The sequence below is a fragment of the Sycon ciliatum genome, chromosome 2 (assembly GCF_964019385.1).
Source record: "Sycon ciliatum chromosome 2, ocSycCili1.1, whole genome shotgun sequence".
Lineage (NCBI taxonomy): Eukaryota > Metazoa > Porifera > Calcarea > Leucosolenida > Sycettidae > Sycon > Sycon ciliatum.
The window spans coordinates 45172887-45189779 of NC_088644.1; the positions used below are offsets into that span (position 1 = coordinate 45172887).

General features: G+C 46.9%; 2 protein-coding genes across 2 annotated transcripts; both read right to left on the reverse strand.

The window, feature by feature from the left end:
• Nucleotides 1–2809: 2809 nt before the first annotated feature.
• LOC135810617 (uncharacterized) lies at nt 2810–3940 on the reverse strand. Its single transcript, XM_065324110.1, has one exon. The coding sequence runs from the start codon at nt 3938–3940 to the stop codon at nt 2810–2812; it is 1131 nt and encodes a 376-aa protein (XP_065180182.1).
• Nucleotides 3941–11291: 7351 nt separating this feature from the next.
• On the reverse strand, nt 11292–11915 carry LOC135810619 (uncharacterized protein K02A2.6-like). Its single transcript, XM_065324111.1, has one exon. It carries the CDS (start codon nt 11913–11915, stop codon nt 11292–11294), a length of 624 nt encoding a protein of 207 aa, XP_065180183.1.
• Between the last annotated feature and the right edge of the window lie 4978 nt (nt 11916–16893).

Consider the following 16893-nt stretch of genomic DNA (forward strand, 5'->3'; position numbering starts at 1 on the left):
GCGATGACGGTGGTTGCAAGGGTGGTACGCGGCCGACCGTGGAAGCGTTGTGCAGCTGGATCGCTGGCCCGGCGGAAGTACGCACCCATAGCGAGTTGTGCCGGGGTGTCGACTGGTGAGCGCAGAACGTGCCAGAGGAGTCCGATCCGCAGGCGGTTGATGGTGATGCTTAATGGCTGGGTTTTGCACCTCCTGTACAGGGTTTCGTTCGATATGTGCCGGGGATGATGCATGTCAATGATTGAGCGGAGCTGTCGTCGGTGGAAAATGTCCATTCAGGCCATTTCAGTTTTTGGTAAGACCCCAGGTGCCACTGTCGTATGTGAGGACAGGTATGATGTACGCCTCATACAGTCGCAGCCTGAGACGCTCGCTGATTTCGCCACGTCGGAACCAGATAAGGTACATGGACCGGAATGCGCAGCCAGCAAGTTGTCTCCGCTCAAAGAGCACGCAAAAAGGATTTCCCCCCGAAATGGCGAAGAGTTCGACCAAATATTTGATTCTGCCAAGGTAAGAATGCCTGAATACGGCGCGCGATATCCTCATTAGTCCGACATCGCTTCAGCCATTGTTGCATTGGACAGTTTGGAGTTTTTCTACCACGTAGGCCATTCGATTATTGAATTAGCACAATAAACGATGGAGTTACGATGGTTTTAGTAATCGTTCATATACATGATCGTTTGCGGGATACTGGATTGAAATCCGTACTGCAGACAAAACTTCGTTTTCCGTACAAATACGGACAAATACGGGTGGTTAGCAACACTGCAAAGTGAATCGAAAATAATGCTACATACGTGGTGCAATAACTGAACACTTTTGTATCAGGATACGATCGGGCCTTGTAATTGATAGGCTGTCAATGTGGTGGAACAACCACATAGTCAATCCTGTTGTATATATTCCTAGTACGAATCGTATTGCTGTCTTTAACCTGTCCAGCGTATTAAATAGCGAAATACCATGTTGGCTAGTAACAAACATCGATTTTCGACGAATTCAGTGAGAAAAATGCATATTCGGCCAAAAGATCGGTGATTTCTTCAAAACCGCAGTTTTCGGCATATTTCTCGGCCTGCAGATTTTGGAAATGCCTACTACAGACCAAATGGGAAACAAGGGCGGCAGCGCGGTCACGGAATGTGTTGAATGAGAGGAAAAAGTTGAGGTTCAGGCGCGCAATACATTGACTGCATACGCCCAGCAGCAGCCATCCAAATGCATACACACACGCACACACACACACACACACACACACACACACACACACACAGGCACACACACACACACAAACATACACACACACACACAAGAATTATTGACGATGAATTTATTGTACTTGTTGCTCACTGCCAAACCTGGTCACGTGGGTCTCCCCGGGAGGGGGGGGGGGGGAGAGACTCAAAAGGAATCTTGGAAAGATGACTCAATTGGCTATTGAAATCCCCAAAACTCTGGGTGGACTTGAAAATGATCCCACTTATGGGCTCACCACACCTCAGTAAGTGGGTGAGGACAAGGTGCAGAAAAAGCATTGAAGGCATCAGTGTATCCGTCGAGGGATACAACTGCAGTTACCCCTGCAGTGAAGGTAATACTTGCTACTAGTGTACATTTATACCCCCCCCCCCCCATTAGACCATTGGTTGACCATTGCTCCGTGCAATAATAGCATTAGGAGTTACAGTATTTCCTGTGGCGAGTTAGATCATTGGGCCAACGGAAGTCCCTGCCACAGCCGCAAATGAACACTCTAGGCTTTTGCACACACGGCCGGGGATGATTGCACATGACGCGCCAGTCTTGCCTGTCCTGCGCAAAGTCGCACCAGTCACCTGTCACACACCGACCACTCAGATCAGCAGTGGCGATGTCCCTCCAAGGTTTCTTGAGACCGTGTCTGCGCCTTGTGTTGCGTCCCTCAGCAAACAGAACGCGCTTGGGGAGACGAGAATCCTCCATTCGCCCAAGGTGGCCAAGCCAGCGTGAATGGTGACAGCTTGCGACCCCCGCCATTGACGACGGCATACCGAAACGACGGGCTAGTTCCATAGAAGAAATGCGCTCCTGCCACTGCTGGGCCCGTGACACACCAAGAATCACTCGGATTCAATGACACACACACAAACACACGCAAGTATTATATATACACACACACACAGGCAGGCACAGTGGGTTGGTCAAATACCATGATTGAAATACGAGAGGTACCTGGTTTACGTCCTGCCTGGAAGCGTTTTTCCCCACCGTGCTGCTACCCACAGTCAACTGGGAACTTGTGGCCAGGCACAAGGGGTACATGGATGCAGCTAATGCCGCTAGGATTTACCGGATGTTAGCGGCCGTCGTGAGTTTCCTTCGGGAACGGACACGATAATTTACTCTTTTTTTACACACACACACACGCAAATACAAGCACTATACACACGCACACATGTATTCGAATGCATGCACAAACACACGCAAACACCTGTCCTGTCCTGTTGAGACACTGCCATGAAGGTTACGTGGTCCCCAAGGGGCAGCTGAGAGAGAGGAAGAGCACACAGCCCTGTGACGATCCAGGTGATGCTATAAGTGAAATCGGCGGGAGCAGGCGCAAACACATGTGAAACCCTGATGGTCCTGAACGGTCGGACGACTACATGTCCGTGAGCAGCGATGACGGGCGCGGCCACGTGTAGACGCAAAGCAGCGGTCACAAGCCTGGCAGTGAGCGACGCAGCACAGCGGAGAAGCAGGCAGCGGCAGTGGCGCACCGACTGCTGACTGGGGGTAAGTACACTTGTGCCTTGCCAGACCTTCACTGGACTTCAGCCAACGGCCACACTCTCCACACTGGCATGCACCTTTTCTGCTCCACAACCGGCTTTGCACGCTCAACCTTACACTTGTGGCCTGCGCGATCACTGAGGCGTGCAAACTGTCGATCGCAGGTGTAGCAGATGACGGGAGGGGGGGGGGGATGCTGGGGATCTACTGGTGCTGAGTACGCCGAGCGCCAGGTGGAACGCAACTCGCATTCAGCTCGCCATTCCCCCTCGAGGCCGCGAGAACGAAGGTCAGACATAATACAATCCTTCCAGCGCCGACGAGGGCCATGAGCTGGGCGACGCGACGGAAGCGTGCAAAAGAGAACTTGCTTCAGCAGCCGGTGGTCCTCCATCCGAGCAACATGTCCGAGCCATTCAAGGCGGCGGTACTCCACCTTCGTGTAGATGGTGTCGGGATCACCCCACCTCACACGTAGTTGGTGATTGGTGATGTGGTCATCCCAGCATTGTTGGCGAGACACTCCCATGATCGAGCGGATGCATCGGTGGTGGAAGACAGAGAGCCGCTGCAAATCCCGTTGAAGAGGCGTCCAACACTCCGAACCGTACAGCAAGAGCGACAAGACACAGGCGTTGAACACACAACTCTTGATGTGGAGGTCAAGGTGCTTGTTGCCAAAGATGGACTTTTGCAAAGCGCCACACGCTCGGGAGGCATTCGCAATGCGGGAGTCAACATCGCAGGATGAAAGGCCGCCGCTGTGAATTACCGAACCCAGATACCTGAATTCGGTGGCACAGACAATGTCGACACCAGCTAGACTGAGGGGTACGCGGTCAGCAGCAGACACATCAGCACCAGCAACCAAAAACTTTATCTTTGTGGCACTAACCGCGAGGCCAAATTCGGACGCCGTGTTGTCAAAGGTTGCCAATGCGTCCTCAGCACCAGCTCTTGATGTAGAGACCAATGCCGAGTCATCAGCGAACTGAGCCTCCGTAGCGGTAGTGACAGGGTCGGTGCGGTGAGACTTCCTGTAGAGGTTACCAGTATCAGAAATGTGCGAGAAACTGAAACCAATACCAGGTACACAACTAACGCGCTGCTGCCACCTGCTTACCACGGCCCACATGAAAATGTTAAACAGCACGGGCGCCATTGAGCAACCCTGGCGTAGACCATTATGAACGCTAAAGGGATCTACAGTTGTGTACCACTCATGCGTAATACAGCAGCCATTGAGGTGTGAAACGACTTGATCACCGCCAGCATGGGTGAAGGGACGCCAGCTCTAGCCAATACCTGCCAGAGACACTCACGAGGAACCGAGTCGTAAGCTTTGCGCAAATCGATGAAGACAAAGAAACCCTTGGTTTGATGTTCAACTGTCTTCTCCAAGAGTTGGCGGATGGTAAATATCATGTCGGAGCATGATCTGCCACGGCGAAAGCCACACTGCGATTCCGGGAGGAATTCTTTGGCCAGAGACTGGAGGTATAGCTGAATGACTCCTGCTAGTGCCTTGCCTACGACATCCAGCAAAGATATCCCACGCCAGTTATCGCACCTGGAGAGGTCACCTTTTTTGGGTATTGGCACCAGCATGGCATCTACCCACTCCTGGGGGACACGACCCTCACGCCACACATCGCCAAATAGCCCATGAAGGCTGAGGAACAGCTGCTCGCCACCAAATTTCAGCATTTCCGGGAGGATACCAGAGGCTCCAGCCGATTTCCCGCTCTGGAGCTTGCCAATAGCACGACGAACTTCCTCCAGTGTAGGGGGACTAGCGAGATCTTGGTCTACCGGCAGTTGTGGGATGTAGTCCAGCGCACTAAGTGACCATGTGCTATGGATGTTCAGCACTCCAGAGAAATGTCTCCGAAAACGCTGACCCTGCTCTTCTGGTGACGCACACACACACACACACACACACACACACACACACACACACACACACACACACACACACACACAAACACATATTAAATATGTGTTTGTTTTATACACACACCCAGGCATCCGAACACATACACACACACACAAGCATACACACACAAATAACAGGTGCGTAGAGGCCCAATGCCATTCAGCAGATCGCAGATACTTACGAACACCTTTTGGGTTACATTTTTTCTCCTTTTCTGGTTTTCTGAGCTTGCATTAAATTTGTATTGCATTTTCATCCATTGTATTTCTTTTCCCCGTAAAAAGAGTCTTCATACGTCCCGGGGTCTCAAGGATTTCAAACAAACTCACGTTAAAGTAACATCTTTGTCTGATACAAAATGTTTCGGAAACTCCATGGAATCGCCTCGAATGTCCCGTTCTTTTTCTTCCAAAAATTACAGTGCGTAATCGCACTTCAAACTGTGCATAGCACTTTCAAAACCTGACCAGCCTAGCCTGCAAGATCTGCACTTGCAGGCGCGGGTGACGACTGATCGAACTGCACTGCAGGGTTGAACAGTATTGTACAGATCTGCAGTTTGTGCCGTCAAACCTTTTTTTGCCGGGAAAGCTCTTTTTCACTTGTTTTCGTGACATTCAGGGATTTTGAGAGAAATCCAGGGATTCTGTATGTCTTGTCAAGGGATAGAGATTTAGGTGGCTGGTCAGTATGGATTTGTATCCGCTTTATTATTTATTACTGCTTGTTCTTTGTGGTTTCTCCGTGTCCTTCCTGTTGTTGTTTCGTTTGACCTTCGTTTTCCATGCTCCTTCTGCACCTTCGTCATTTTGTTGTTATAATATAAGAATTGAGACACAATCAAGAGCTTGTGTTGATGTGTGTCAGGGGCCAGGAGAAAACAACACTATTTCCATTTCACTTGGTCCCTATCCAAATAGCAAGGGAACGTCCGACTACAGCCGACAATCACAGGTGATACTCAAAGAGGAAAGGGCATTTTAATGCTATTTCCTCTTCAAAGATCGAGCGCATTCAGATTCTACATAGAGAGGATACGTCTACCTGAGCCATAACGAGCAAGAATTTGAAAGAAAGTCAGAACCCAGAATGGAAGACGATGTCCAGATGTCCAGAGCAGTAACTGGGTACCGTCAAGAGGTGAAACCCTAATTATTGGATTAAAAGTTTTAGGGAACGCGAAACGAAGTTTATATGGCCTTTAGATTGCTGATTGAATCTATGGGATATTTGCCCTTTTGCGGAAAATTCTCTAAAGCAATGACAGATTCTGCTCGAGAAGCATTGAAATTTGCAGACCCTTCAAACCTTATGGCACCCTCTTCCTTAAAATTCTGCTCCATTTATTCATCAACACACCAAGGGGGGGGGGGGGTATCAACCTATCAAAACATTAACTAAACGAACCATAAAGAAGACCGAGAATTTTGTACCTTTTCTATGGCCATGATCCGCGAAGGACCTATGAGTATCTGGGGAAGTCTCCGTTTCGATATACTGTTTAATATCATATTCAGCTCTGACGCATTTTGTAATATACTCAAGCCAGAATGGTTTTCATGCTTTGGCGCTCAGCTATATTTCTGCAATATCAACCAAAGTATCGTTAGAAATTGTGTGTTCTTAGCTTTGCAACAAACCTCATGCTTGACAATAGAAGAAAATGACGGAGACTATATTTTACAGTGTTATATGTGAACTGTGCAACCTAACCCAGTTGCATATGAATCATGTTGTGGGTTAGGAGTCTAGGTTATTCCTGAAAACATGGTCATGATTCGGCCTTTTAGATTAGAACTGCTATATCCTAGACTGGGTGTTTTGTGCACTACCCGGAACTAAGCAACAACAACATTGTCCTTGTGGCTTGTCGTTTGTAGATATTTGGAGAAAAATAAGATCCATAATTTAAGTGATGGTGTGTTCTCTGGTCTAACAAACCTCCAAAGACTGTAAGTATTCTCAAATGCACCACTGAACGCAGAGAATAGTAATTATACCTGTGTGTATATAGAGTATTGCTGGATACGTGATGAACAAACCTGTAATATCTGTGAATATTATTATCTGCTTCACTGATTGAAGGGAACAGTTGTAGACGCTGTGTGTGAAATGCTTTGTTATGAAGCCTCTGATTCTCGTAAGTGTCAGAACCGAACGAGCACACGGCACGAGGACAACTATTGACTCTTAACGCTTGACTCAGTCTAAGACCACCAGATAATTATAGCATGGAAATGACAGCGTACACAGTAAATCGCACACAGCGCATATAGCGTATACCATGCATGATGCATCAGGGGTAAGGCGGAGTCGAAATGCGACATTCAAGCGAATACCATGTCACCAGCGAGAACTTGTGGTTTTGTAAAATCCCCCCCCTCCCCAAAGGACTTCTCAGCGTCGTACAACAGCTCACAAGTCAAGCGATTCGGGGCTCACTATATGTTGCTGCAATGGTGACCAAGGTGGAATATCAGTGCTCACCACTTCTGCCAACTCAATTGTTCCAAGCTCGTCGATGTAGGCTGTGACAAATGACACGGTCACAGGCTTACTGTTTCGACACGTTGCAGACGCTGGACCAGACAACACACAACCTATCTCTGTGTTCCACACAGTCTCACCTCCTCCTTTCCTTAGGCAGATACTCCAGCTTCTTCTCGGCGTGTCCGACCGATATCGACATGCAATGCGCCGATATAGTGGGCTTTAGACCTGATCCTCCCACTGGTTTCTTGGCAGTATCACCCTGTTGTCCGTGTGCGACCTGGTAATACGCACCGTGCTCCTGAACCTGACGCACATACATCCTGTAGATCAGGTCCGTCTTCATCTCAGATTCACATTGTTCCAAGATCAACTGCTTTGCCATTGCTAGCAGCACATGGGCCATCTTACCAATACTAGCGCTATACTCGGTGTCCAACTCACTATCTTCAGTCATAGCGAATGTGGCCTCTAAATCATCTCCTCGGCATCTGTTCAGCACCTGCAAGAGCGACACTGACTCACGCTGCTATCTGGTGTTCACGAGATATTTTTCGCGCTGGATACAGAGCGTCTCTGTAAGTTTGTATCCCTGGTGATGTTTGTGCCTGGAGAGCACTATATAAGTGGTGCTCTTCAGGCACAATCTTTCTACGCCTACTCAAGCTCAACTGATGAGGGGTGAATTTCACGAAACACTGTGTCTTGATCAGGGAGTTGTGCTTTCTTGCAGGTTTGCCGAGTGGACGTTTCGGTGGACTTCTCATATCCTCTTGATGGCAGTCGTGAGTCAGTGAATTGAGAATTCGAGTCGGCAGGAATAGCGCAAGCACCCACATAGGGAGCATCACCCAATTCCCTCATTATCGCCGAAGTCGCACCAACCTCTTCTTCACAATGTTGTACCATACAGCAAATGGTTAATCAGGCATGTCTTGTCAGGTCCGGTAATCTCTGACATAACAGCAAGGAGCCTTGTGCGTGTTGTGTAATGCACGCACAACAATTATTCACCACTACTACTCCGCACACAGCACTCACAACGGCGGACTGGAAGGTAAATAAAAGGACTGAAACTTGGAAATCAATTATTTAGGTAAGTATATAGAAAACAACAGCCGAACTTAATATTGGGAGAAGTAATCAACAAGGAGAAATAAAACCGGAACTCTACACAGAAGCGGTGGGCGCGGGGCTAGGCGACGTGGAGAAGTTCGAATGACGTTTGCGGGTACACACGCATCGCGGTCAATGGGGCTTTGGCCAGCAAGCGTAGCATACAAATAAAGCTCCTCCATATGCATCAGAGATCGAGTGCAGTTCGGTTTTTCGAGCTCGTAGATTTGATTTGTTGCCTCTCTTTTAGCCCAGCCGGCATCAGGCCGGACTGGAGGAAGGTACAGTATTTTTAGGTAGATATCAGTAGTAGTATAGTGGAGTTGTAGTCTAGGTAGCACAACGGTGGCAGGCCGTCGTCATGGGTGAGCTTTCAAGCGAAGCCCAGACGAAACTGCTTTGTTGCCTCCCAGGGATTGAGCACTCGCTGTTAGGAGTTCAGACGCTATCTTTCCTAGCCACAGAATCCGCAGACAGTGCGTCGAGGATGAGCCACAGACTTTCAGAGCTATCTGCAGAAGTCAAAGGACTAAATGAGGAATTGGTCACCGTCAAGGCATCCGCCATCGCGAAATCTATGAGCAGCAGCAGGCCAAGGTCAAGGGCAGTTAGAGCTGGACACGCAACAACGAGCGGCAAACCGTCAGCAGCTGTCACAGGGGACAAAGTACAGCATAGTACGGTGCACCGTAGCACAGAACACTTTTCTTGAGAGCGTTGGAACAATAAAAAAGATTCTTCTCAGGTAAAAACCATGGAAATGATAAACTTTGATGAGCACAAGGAGAAACCAACAAAGCACCACTACTTGCTTCCTGATTATCACTACATGATGATCAGACAAACGGGCTGTGGGAAGACAAACACCTTATGTAATATGCTTCTACAATCATGGTTGAACTGTGATAAGGTCATCCTTTATGCAATAAACCCTCAACAACCAAAATACCAACTTCTTGATGGGTTTACAATGGAATATCTCCTGGTAATCTTATCATTGGACAACCAGACAAGGTTTGTCCAGTGTAGGATCTCGATGATCAGGAAAATAAGGTGATAATTTTTGATGACATCAAGATTGATAAAAAGAACATGACAAAATTGATGGAATACTTTTAAAAGTCTTTCTCGGAACAAGAAATGTAACTATATCTTTGTCAACCATACTATGATGAACCGAAATATATCCGGAGAAATACCATGTGCTTCCTGCTGTACAAGGGCTTAGACAACAGAGACGTCCAATGTCTAGCACATGATCACTCCAAAAATCTTAAGAAAACCCAGTTTGCGGATGCCTATGAAATGACAACAGAGACACCACATTCATTTTTCATGCTTGATAAAACAGCAACATATCAGCCAGAGATGTACGGATGTGGATTCGATAGGTTCTTGGAGAAGTGATAAGAAAAAAAAGTATTGGTAGATAAGCATGCCTCGTTTTACTCAAGTAGAAAATCCTGAACATCGGAAGGAGGTCATTGACACCTTTCTCAAAAATCGAGAAATTCTCAAGCAACGTCAACTGGAAAAAAGGATCCGCAAACAACAGCAGGAGGAGTTTGTAGAAGAGTTTCAAAAACCTGTGGTTAAACCAAACAAAGTGAGGAAAACGATAAACGGCAGGACGCGTGTAGGCATGCAAGAAGCCAGACTAAGCACACGGAAAGAATAGACAACTAGCCATTGTGTCTCTCAGATTCTTCATCTGTAAAACCAGCTCAACAGCAGCATATGACCAAGAGCGTTACGCAATGCACTGTTTCAATGACTGTGCACATCAGTACTACAGCCGTGATGTACAATGCATGACTACCACATTACCCCCCTTCCCTAAGAAAAAAATTGTCTGCAAATGCAAACCTGTTTGAGAAAAAGAAAAAGGAGAGAAAAAAGGAAGAAAAAAAGGAAGAAAATTGCAGACAAGAAAAGAGCAATAAAATTGCAGAGGAAACGAGCAAGAATCAATTCAAAGCAACAAATTCGATACACCCTGACAATGACGGGTCAACTCACTGAAGATACATCAAACCTGTACCACGATACAAACAAAACAAACCAAACCAGCAACTAAATCACAAATTGGCATAGTTGTGCAACATGGTCAGTCAAAATGGAGATATTACATCAATGCACCAGCAGCTTTCTCAGTGAGCTTGACAGTGCGGCCAGCGTGGTTACATAGCCCTCGCGATAGAGCCAGCAAGACTGGGCATCGGGCCGTGGTAGGCGTGATTAACGACATGATTGGTCACTGGACTCGGGATGAATCTGAGCATCAGCCTCTTTAATCTCAGATTCCACTCCTGCTTCACATGGAGCAGTAGGCGTAGCAGGTGGCACATCTGCATTAGGTGCCGAGGATTTCACTTCTGACTGTAGCTGGCTGGGGATCTGGCATGGGAACTGGCTGGAGATCCAAAGACCGAGAAGAGGTGGCAGTTGATGACGCAGGTGAAGCATGTTCTCGCACATGCTGCCGATTTCGGAGCAGTATCCGCCTGCCATCAGTGACGCCGACTTGTCTGCCATATTGCTGCACAACACGCCAAGGGGTAGTTGGGTCGGAATAGCCATCCTGCAAGACTACCATTGTGCCGGGACGCAGCATAGGCAACTGGCGGACACCGCGGCGACTATCATGCGAGACTGCCATGTCATCTTTGGCGCGAATCTGATGAGAAGCATTCACAATGCGTGGGGTAGAATGGTGAGGTACATGGGTGCGAACCATGCGACCGAAGAAAGCATCATTGGGTGACATGCCCAGCATTCGGTGCACTGAGTTGCGAATATCAAAGAGAACTTGTTGCAAACGGCGTTGCAAAGACAGGGACGGTCATAGAGATTGAATTCTCTCTTTGACGACTCGATGAAGACGTTCAACCATGCCATTAGATCTGGGGTAGCGTGGGCTTGATCGATTGTGCTGGATACCCAACCGCTCCAGGAACTGGGCCATTTCGGCTTAGGCAAACTGGGGGCCATTGTCGGACACCAACACCCTAGGCAGGCCGAACCTCGCGAACACTTCCATCAGCCGGTCAATGACAGCTGCGGTTGTGGTAGCTGACAAGGGAAGTAGCTCCGGATAGCGTGAACCGTAGTCAACGATGGATAATACTTGTTGACCCTCGATACACACCAGATCAACCGCCAGTTTCTGCCACACTCCTTCAATTTCTGATAGCATCAGCTCTTGTGCGGAGTTTGTATGACGGCGCCAACACTCCGAACACTGCTCGGCAAACTTGTCGGCATCTTTAGACATGCCGGTCCACCATACTCGTCGTCGCAAAGCATCCTTGAATATGTCCCGACCTGGATGACCTTCATGGGCCAATTGCAGTACGGCATGTCGGAGAGCTTCTGGTATTACACAGCAGTTACCGAATAGCAGGATGCCGTCAATGGTCGTCGGCTGATCTCGGATAAGGTAGTATGGCTCTTCAGCGGGTGTGACTTGTGACCATGATTGCATCAAGACGCGCTGCTGTATGCTGCGCAACAGTGGGTCATCACTAGTCGCCTTGGCGATATCGTCGATATTGACTGGGCACTCTTCCAAGACCAGGCCAATGAACTCAGCCATAGAGCAGGCTTCTTCTGGTGACGAAGTTGAGTCTTGGACAGGCGCTCTTGACAATGTGTCTTCACACACCATCTGCTTCCCAGGTGCATGTGACAAGGTGTACTGGTATGGCATGAGAGCGACCATTCAGCGCTGCAGCCGTGGTGGTACTTCGTCAAACGGTTTCTGGACGATTTAGATCAGGGGCTTGTGGTCGGTCACAACTTGAACAGATCTCCCCAGGACGTATTGTCGGAATCGAGTCAGAGAGAATACGATAGCAAGCATCTCGCGCTCAAACTGGGAATAACGAGATTCAACATCGGACAATGAACGACTGGCGCAGGTGACAGGTAACCAAGTGCCACTCTTGTCTTGCTGCCACAGAATAGCACCCAGAGAAAGTGGAGATGCGTCACATGTTACCTTGGTTGGGACGTCCAAGGATGGCTTAAAGTACGATAAGCACTCTAGCAACGAGGCGACGGCTGTCTTCGCATCGGTGAACGCGGCCGTCAGCTCATCATCAACGACGAATGGTTGTCGCTCAGCCAGTTTCCTCAGCGGCTCAGTTGCCTGTGAGAGCTGCGGTATGAATTTACCAAGGTACGTCACCATACATATGGGCTGCCGTCTGAGGACTCCAAGGGACTTGCAGCTGATGGCTCAGCGAGCACTGGATCGCCGTGAATGGACATATCTGTGCAACGCAGTTACAGATGCGTACAAGGCAGAGTACTGGTGAAGGAAGTTGGCACTGCAATGGTTTGAGCTACATTCTTTGTTGTTGGTACTCTGATTATCCATATTATCCGTATTCACATGGCCTTTGCCATTCATTCAGTATATTAATGTCATCAGTAATGATATTCTTGTTTGTATTAGTTTATGTGACACCATTTTCTATTTTTCTTTGCCTGCCTGCCTGCTGGCGGCCTTTTTTCGCATGGTTCGGTGCAAGCGAATTTGGGCGAGCCCATTGACGCGGGAGCACAAATAATAATAATAATAATAATAATACGTCACCATACCAAGGAAACGACGTACATCTATCAACGTCTGCGGCAGCTACAACTGTTGGATTGCCAGCAGCTTGTCACCGTCAGGACGCACACCATCCTTGCTCAGCCAGTGTCCCAAGTACTTGATTTCTGACTGGCGTATGTAGTGATGTAATCATGTACATACTTGGTCCGGCTCATCGCAATTGTCGCTTGTCTATCACCACTCAGAACAGGCGTTTTGTTGCCGCTCTGTGAAATTTTCAATAGACATAGTGAGGGAGCATGACACATGAATATTCTCCGCTACAAGAAAAAAAATCAGCCATGGAATCAGGTGAAGCAAGTCATATAAGGGAAGCAAGGTAAGCAAAATGCACGAAACAAATCAGCGAAGAAGCGCGTTTTTGCACTCACACTCTTACAGGTCCAGAGTTCATACAACTCTCCATCACTCGAGCTGCCGCCGTTACATGAGCTGACACTAAATTGCTGGTGTCTAGCTGCTGGCATAGACTGGTAGAGTATCTCTTGCTTTGTCAGCCTGTCGCCAGTACGGCAGCAATGGGAAAGGAACAGTTGTGTCTGTCACTTCGGTCCTTGAAGGAATCGTGGGCAGTGTGACCTGTGTTTCACCACAGTGTGTTTCAACAGAGCCTTCGAATGAGGCACACATGCCTCTCCAGACAACTGTCATACGCTCCACTGGATACGCTGAGACGATTCCTGAAATGCTGCTGCCAGGTCCACGAAGGAACAACCAAAACGTCCCTCGCATGCGCGCATCGCATCGAAAACACCTTTCTTCATCAGCATGACGCTCATACTCGTACTCCTCTGCCGTGCACGCGTGCCTGTCACGCTCTCCAGGATGTCAGTTGCCCCTGCTACAGTTCTGGTCTTCGGATCGCTGCGCTTGGCATTTGGCAACACAGACAGTGAAAGGCCAGATTTCCACTTCCCAAAAAAGTCAAACACATCGCAATTCAAAGCGCTATTCGCGATCATTTTTTCTTTGGTGCCAGTAGTATAGGACGAGGGGGTTCTGGCTCACCTTCCAGGTGAGCCAAAATCGACTTTCTCGATCAGCCCTTCGGGCCGCTCTCCAAAGTCTCCCCCTCATCCTATACTACTGTACTAAAGGATAAACACTCCAAGTACTAATTTTACACCTCCAAGTACTAATTTTACCACTCCAACCACTGATCCCATGTTGGCTCAACCCAGTTCCAGAAAAGTGAGTCAACTTGCTGTCTCCGAGAAAATCGGAAGTGAGCCAACTTGAGCTTTTTCACTTACCCCATCTTGACTCACTTCGAGGACTGATGTGGGGTCCGTTTCTGAGCCAACTTCGGGTGGTTCAGCTATGGATGAGGATTCACCACCGTCAAGCGGTAACTCATACCCATTTTCCATCTCATCATCAACAATATACTGTTTCCCATCTTCATACTCTCGTGCTATCTTTTCAGTATACTCAACTGTTTCCTGTTTTAGTTTTGCTAAGGGGTTGCTCATTTCCTCATCTATCTTTTCATCATACTCAACTGCCCCCTGTTTTAGTTTTGTTAAGGAATGGAACAATTCCACATATATCTTTTCTTGTTTTTCTTCATCTTTTTTTATAATCGGTGGTCTCCATCCTGAGTTGAGTGCTACTCTAGCTCTCACCTCAGCATACTTAACTTTTTCCTGTTTAAGTTTTGCTAAGGGATTGATCATTTCCTCATATATCTTTTTTTGTTTTTCATCATCTTTTTCTATAATCGGTGGTCTCCATCCTGAGTTGAGTGTTGCTCTCACCTTAGCAAGGGTTTCTTTTGTGGGTATGAAAGTCATATTTTTCACCTGATCATCTTTACATGAGGTGGGTGGTTTCGTGAGTAAGAAGGTCCTCATCCTTCTTTCTATGATAATATATATTTTTTGTCTATGAAATCCAACAGCAGCAATGGGGATGAGAAGAAGAAGGAAAAGGAGGTATATCAAGTTGTTTGATTTTCCCGATGTATTTCCCGATGTTCCCGATGTTGACGTTGGGATTGATGTTGTCGGTATTCCCGATGTAATTCCCGATGTTCCCGATGTTCCCGATGTTGACGTTGGGATTGATGTTGTCGGTATTCCCGATGTAATTCCCGATGTTCCCGATGTTCCCGATGTAATTCCCGATGTAATTCCCGATGTTGTTAGCGTAGTTCCCGATGTTGTCGGTGTTGTCAGTGTTGCCGGTGTTGTTGGAGCTACCGTTGTTGGTATTAACCTTGTTGTTGGCTTTCCCGTTGTTAGCGGTGCTACCGATGCTACTGGTACATTATCAGGAGGAAAAAGTGGTTGAGAAGGAACACAGGCTATATGATCACCCACTACCCAACATATATTCCCAGGAGTTGGAAAGGAATGTGAAACACTACACAACATGATAATTTCTAAGAGAACAGATATCATTTTCAGTTTCATCATTTTTTTTACTCTATCATAAACCGTTTTCTTTCTTCCCATCAGACTATACCAGTTACATCAAAGGTTGAAGGTGATTTTGGTAGAATGTTCACACCAAGCATATCTGATAATGGTATCGGATCAAAATCTAACCTAGGTTGATGTTGTAAATTTCTTGGATCATTTTCAGGGTCAAAACTCATCGAACAGCTGGAACGTTTTATGACATATACAACAGCACCAACTACAGGAATAACAATCAGAGATAAAAGATAAAGATTGGGGTCTGTCAAATGACGGTTATCCCCGTTTACTGGTTTCGTCTGATCGTAAGGGGGTTGTGTAGTGATATGGTCTGTTGGTGGTGATGTTTCACTAGGGATGTCAACCGGAGTTGGTCTTTCACTTTGGATGACAGTAGGAGGTTTCGTTGTCAAACAGAGTCCATCCTTATCCAACGGGTCACGAATACAACCAAGAGTAAATGGTAGCATGGTTAACAGTATTAACAAATGAGGTATTTCCATTTTTTATCTAGATATAGTTAAGATTTTCAGTACTCATGATAAACCAGCTCCCATTCATCAATGAGATTGTATCCACTCACAGTTGGTAATGTCAATGTGTTGTTGATGAAGGTCAGATATGCCGTTGTTATATCATTTTCTGTGATGTATCGGATTACCGCTTTTTCTCCTAACACATCTCGATATGATACATGAAAACGTCTTCTGCTACCACTTGTTTCTTGACCGACTATGAAGAGATCCTCAATGACAATCAGTTTGTTGGTTGGACTTTTTTAAATAGGAAAAGCACGAAGTGTGGCTTCTGGTGGAGTGGTTGATGAGCTCGGGATGATATTCTTCATTTTTTGACTTTCACCTTTCCCTCCTTTCTGTCAACATACTCCTTTGTTGTTGCTGAGTCATCCTCTGTTGAGTCTTTGAGATTGACGATGTGTTTCAACCCCATGTTAAGATTTCCTTTCATCTGGTTGAGTCCACTAGTCCATAGAGTCCGACTTTGTGCTGTGTTGAGATATTCTGATGTTACCACAGATGTACTTGTTGATGGTTGCTTCACATTCACAATTTCCATTCCACCCATGTCAAGATTTCCTTCCATTTTCAGTGTACCACTCACCTTCAGTCGTGTTTTATCATCATCAACATGCTTCCTCAATGAAGTATCCACTTTTCCTATCTCACTTGTAACCCACCCCGTAGGCGCCGCACAAGTGGTACTTATTCCATCATAACCAAGAAAGCAGATGCTATGATAGTTCATGTCAATATGTCCATTCACATCTCCACCAGCTTTATCCAGCTTTTCTTCACTGATGACAAATAACTCCCTTTTTTGGCATAGGAATCAAGATTGATCGAATTAGCTTCCAAGGCTGTTCCAAATTTTGAACTCATCTTCCTTATCTCTCTATATATTTTTTTATTGAGAGTGTTGGAACAATAAAAAATGATCCTTTGTAGATACAAACAATGGAAATGATCAACTTTGATGAGCACAAGGAGAAACCAACAAAGCATCACTACTTG

What these genes read in the sequence shown, in the direction of transcription:
- LOC135810617 (XM_065324110.1), bottom strand. Translation starts at nt 3,940, where the DNA reads ATGGCGCCCGTGCTGTTTAACATTTTCATGTGGGCCGTGGTAAGCAGG.
- LOC135810619 (XM_065324111.1), bottom strand. Translation starts at nt 11,915, where the DNA reads ATGGCTGAGTTCATTGGCCTGGTCTTGGAAGAGTGCCCAGTCAATATC.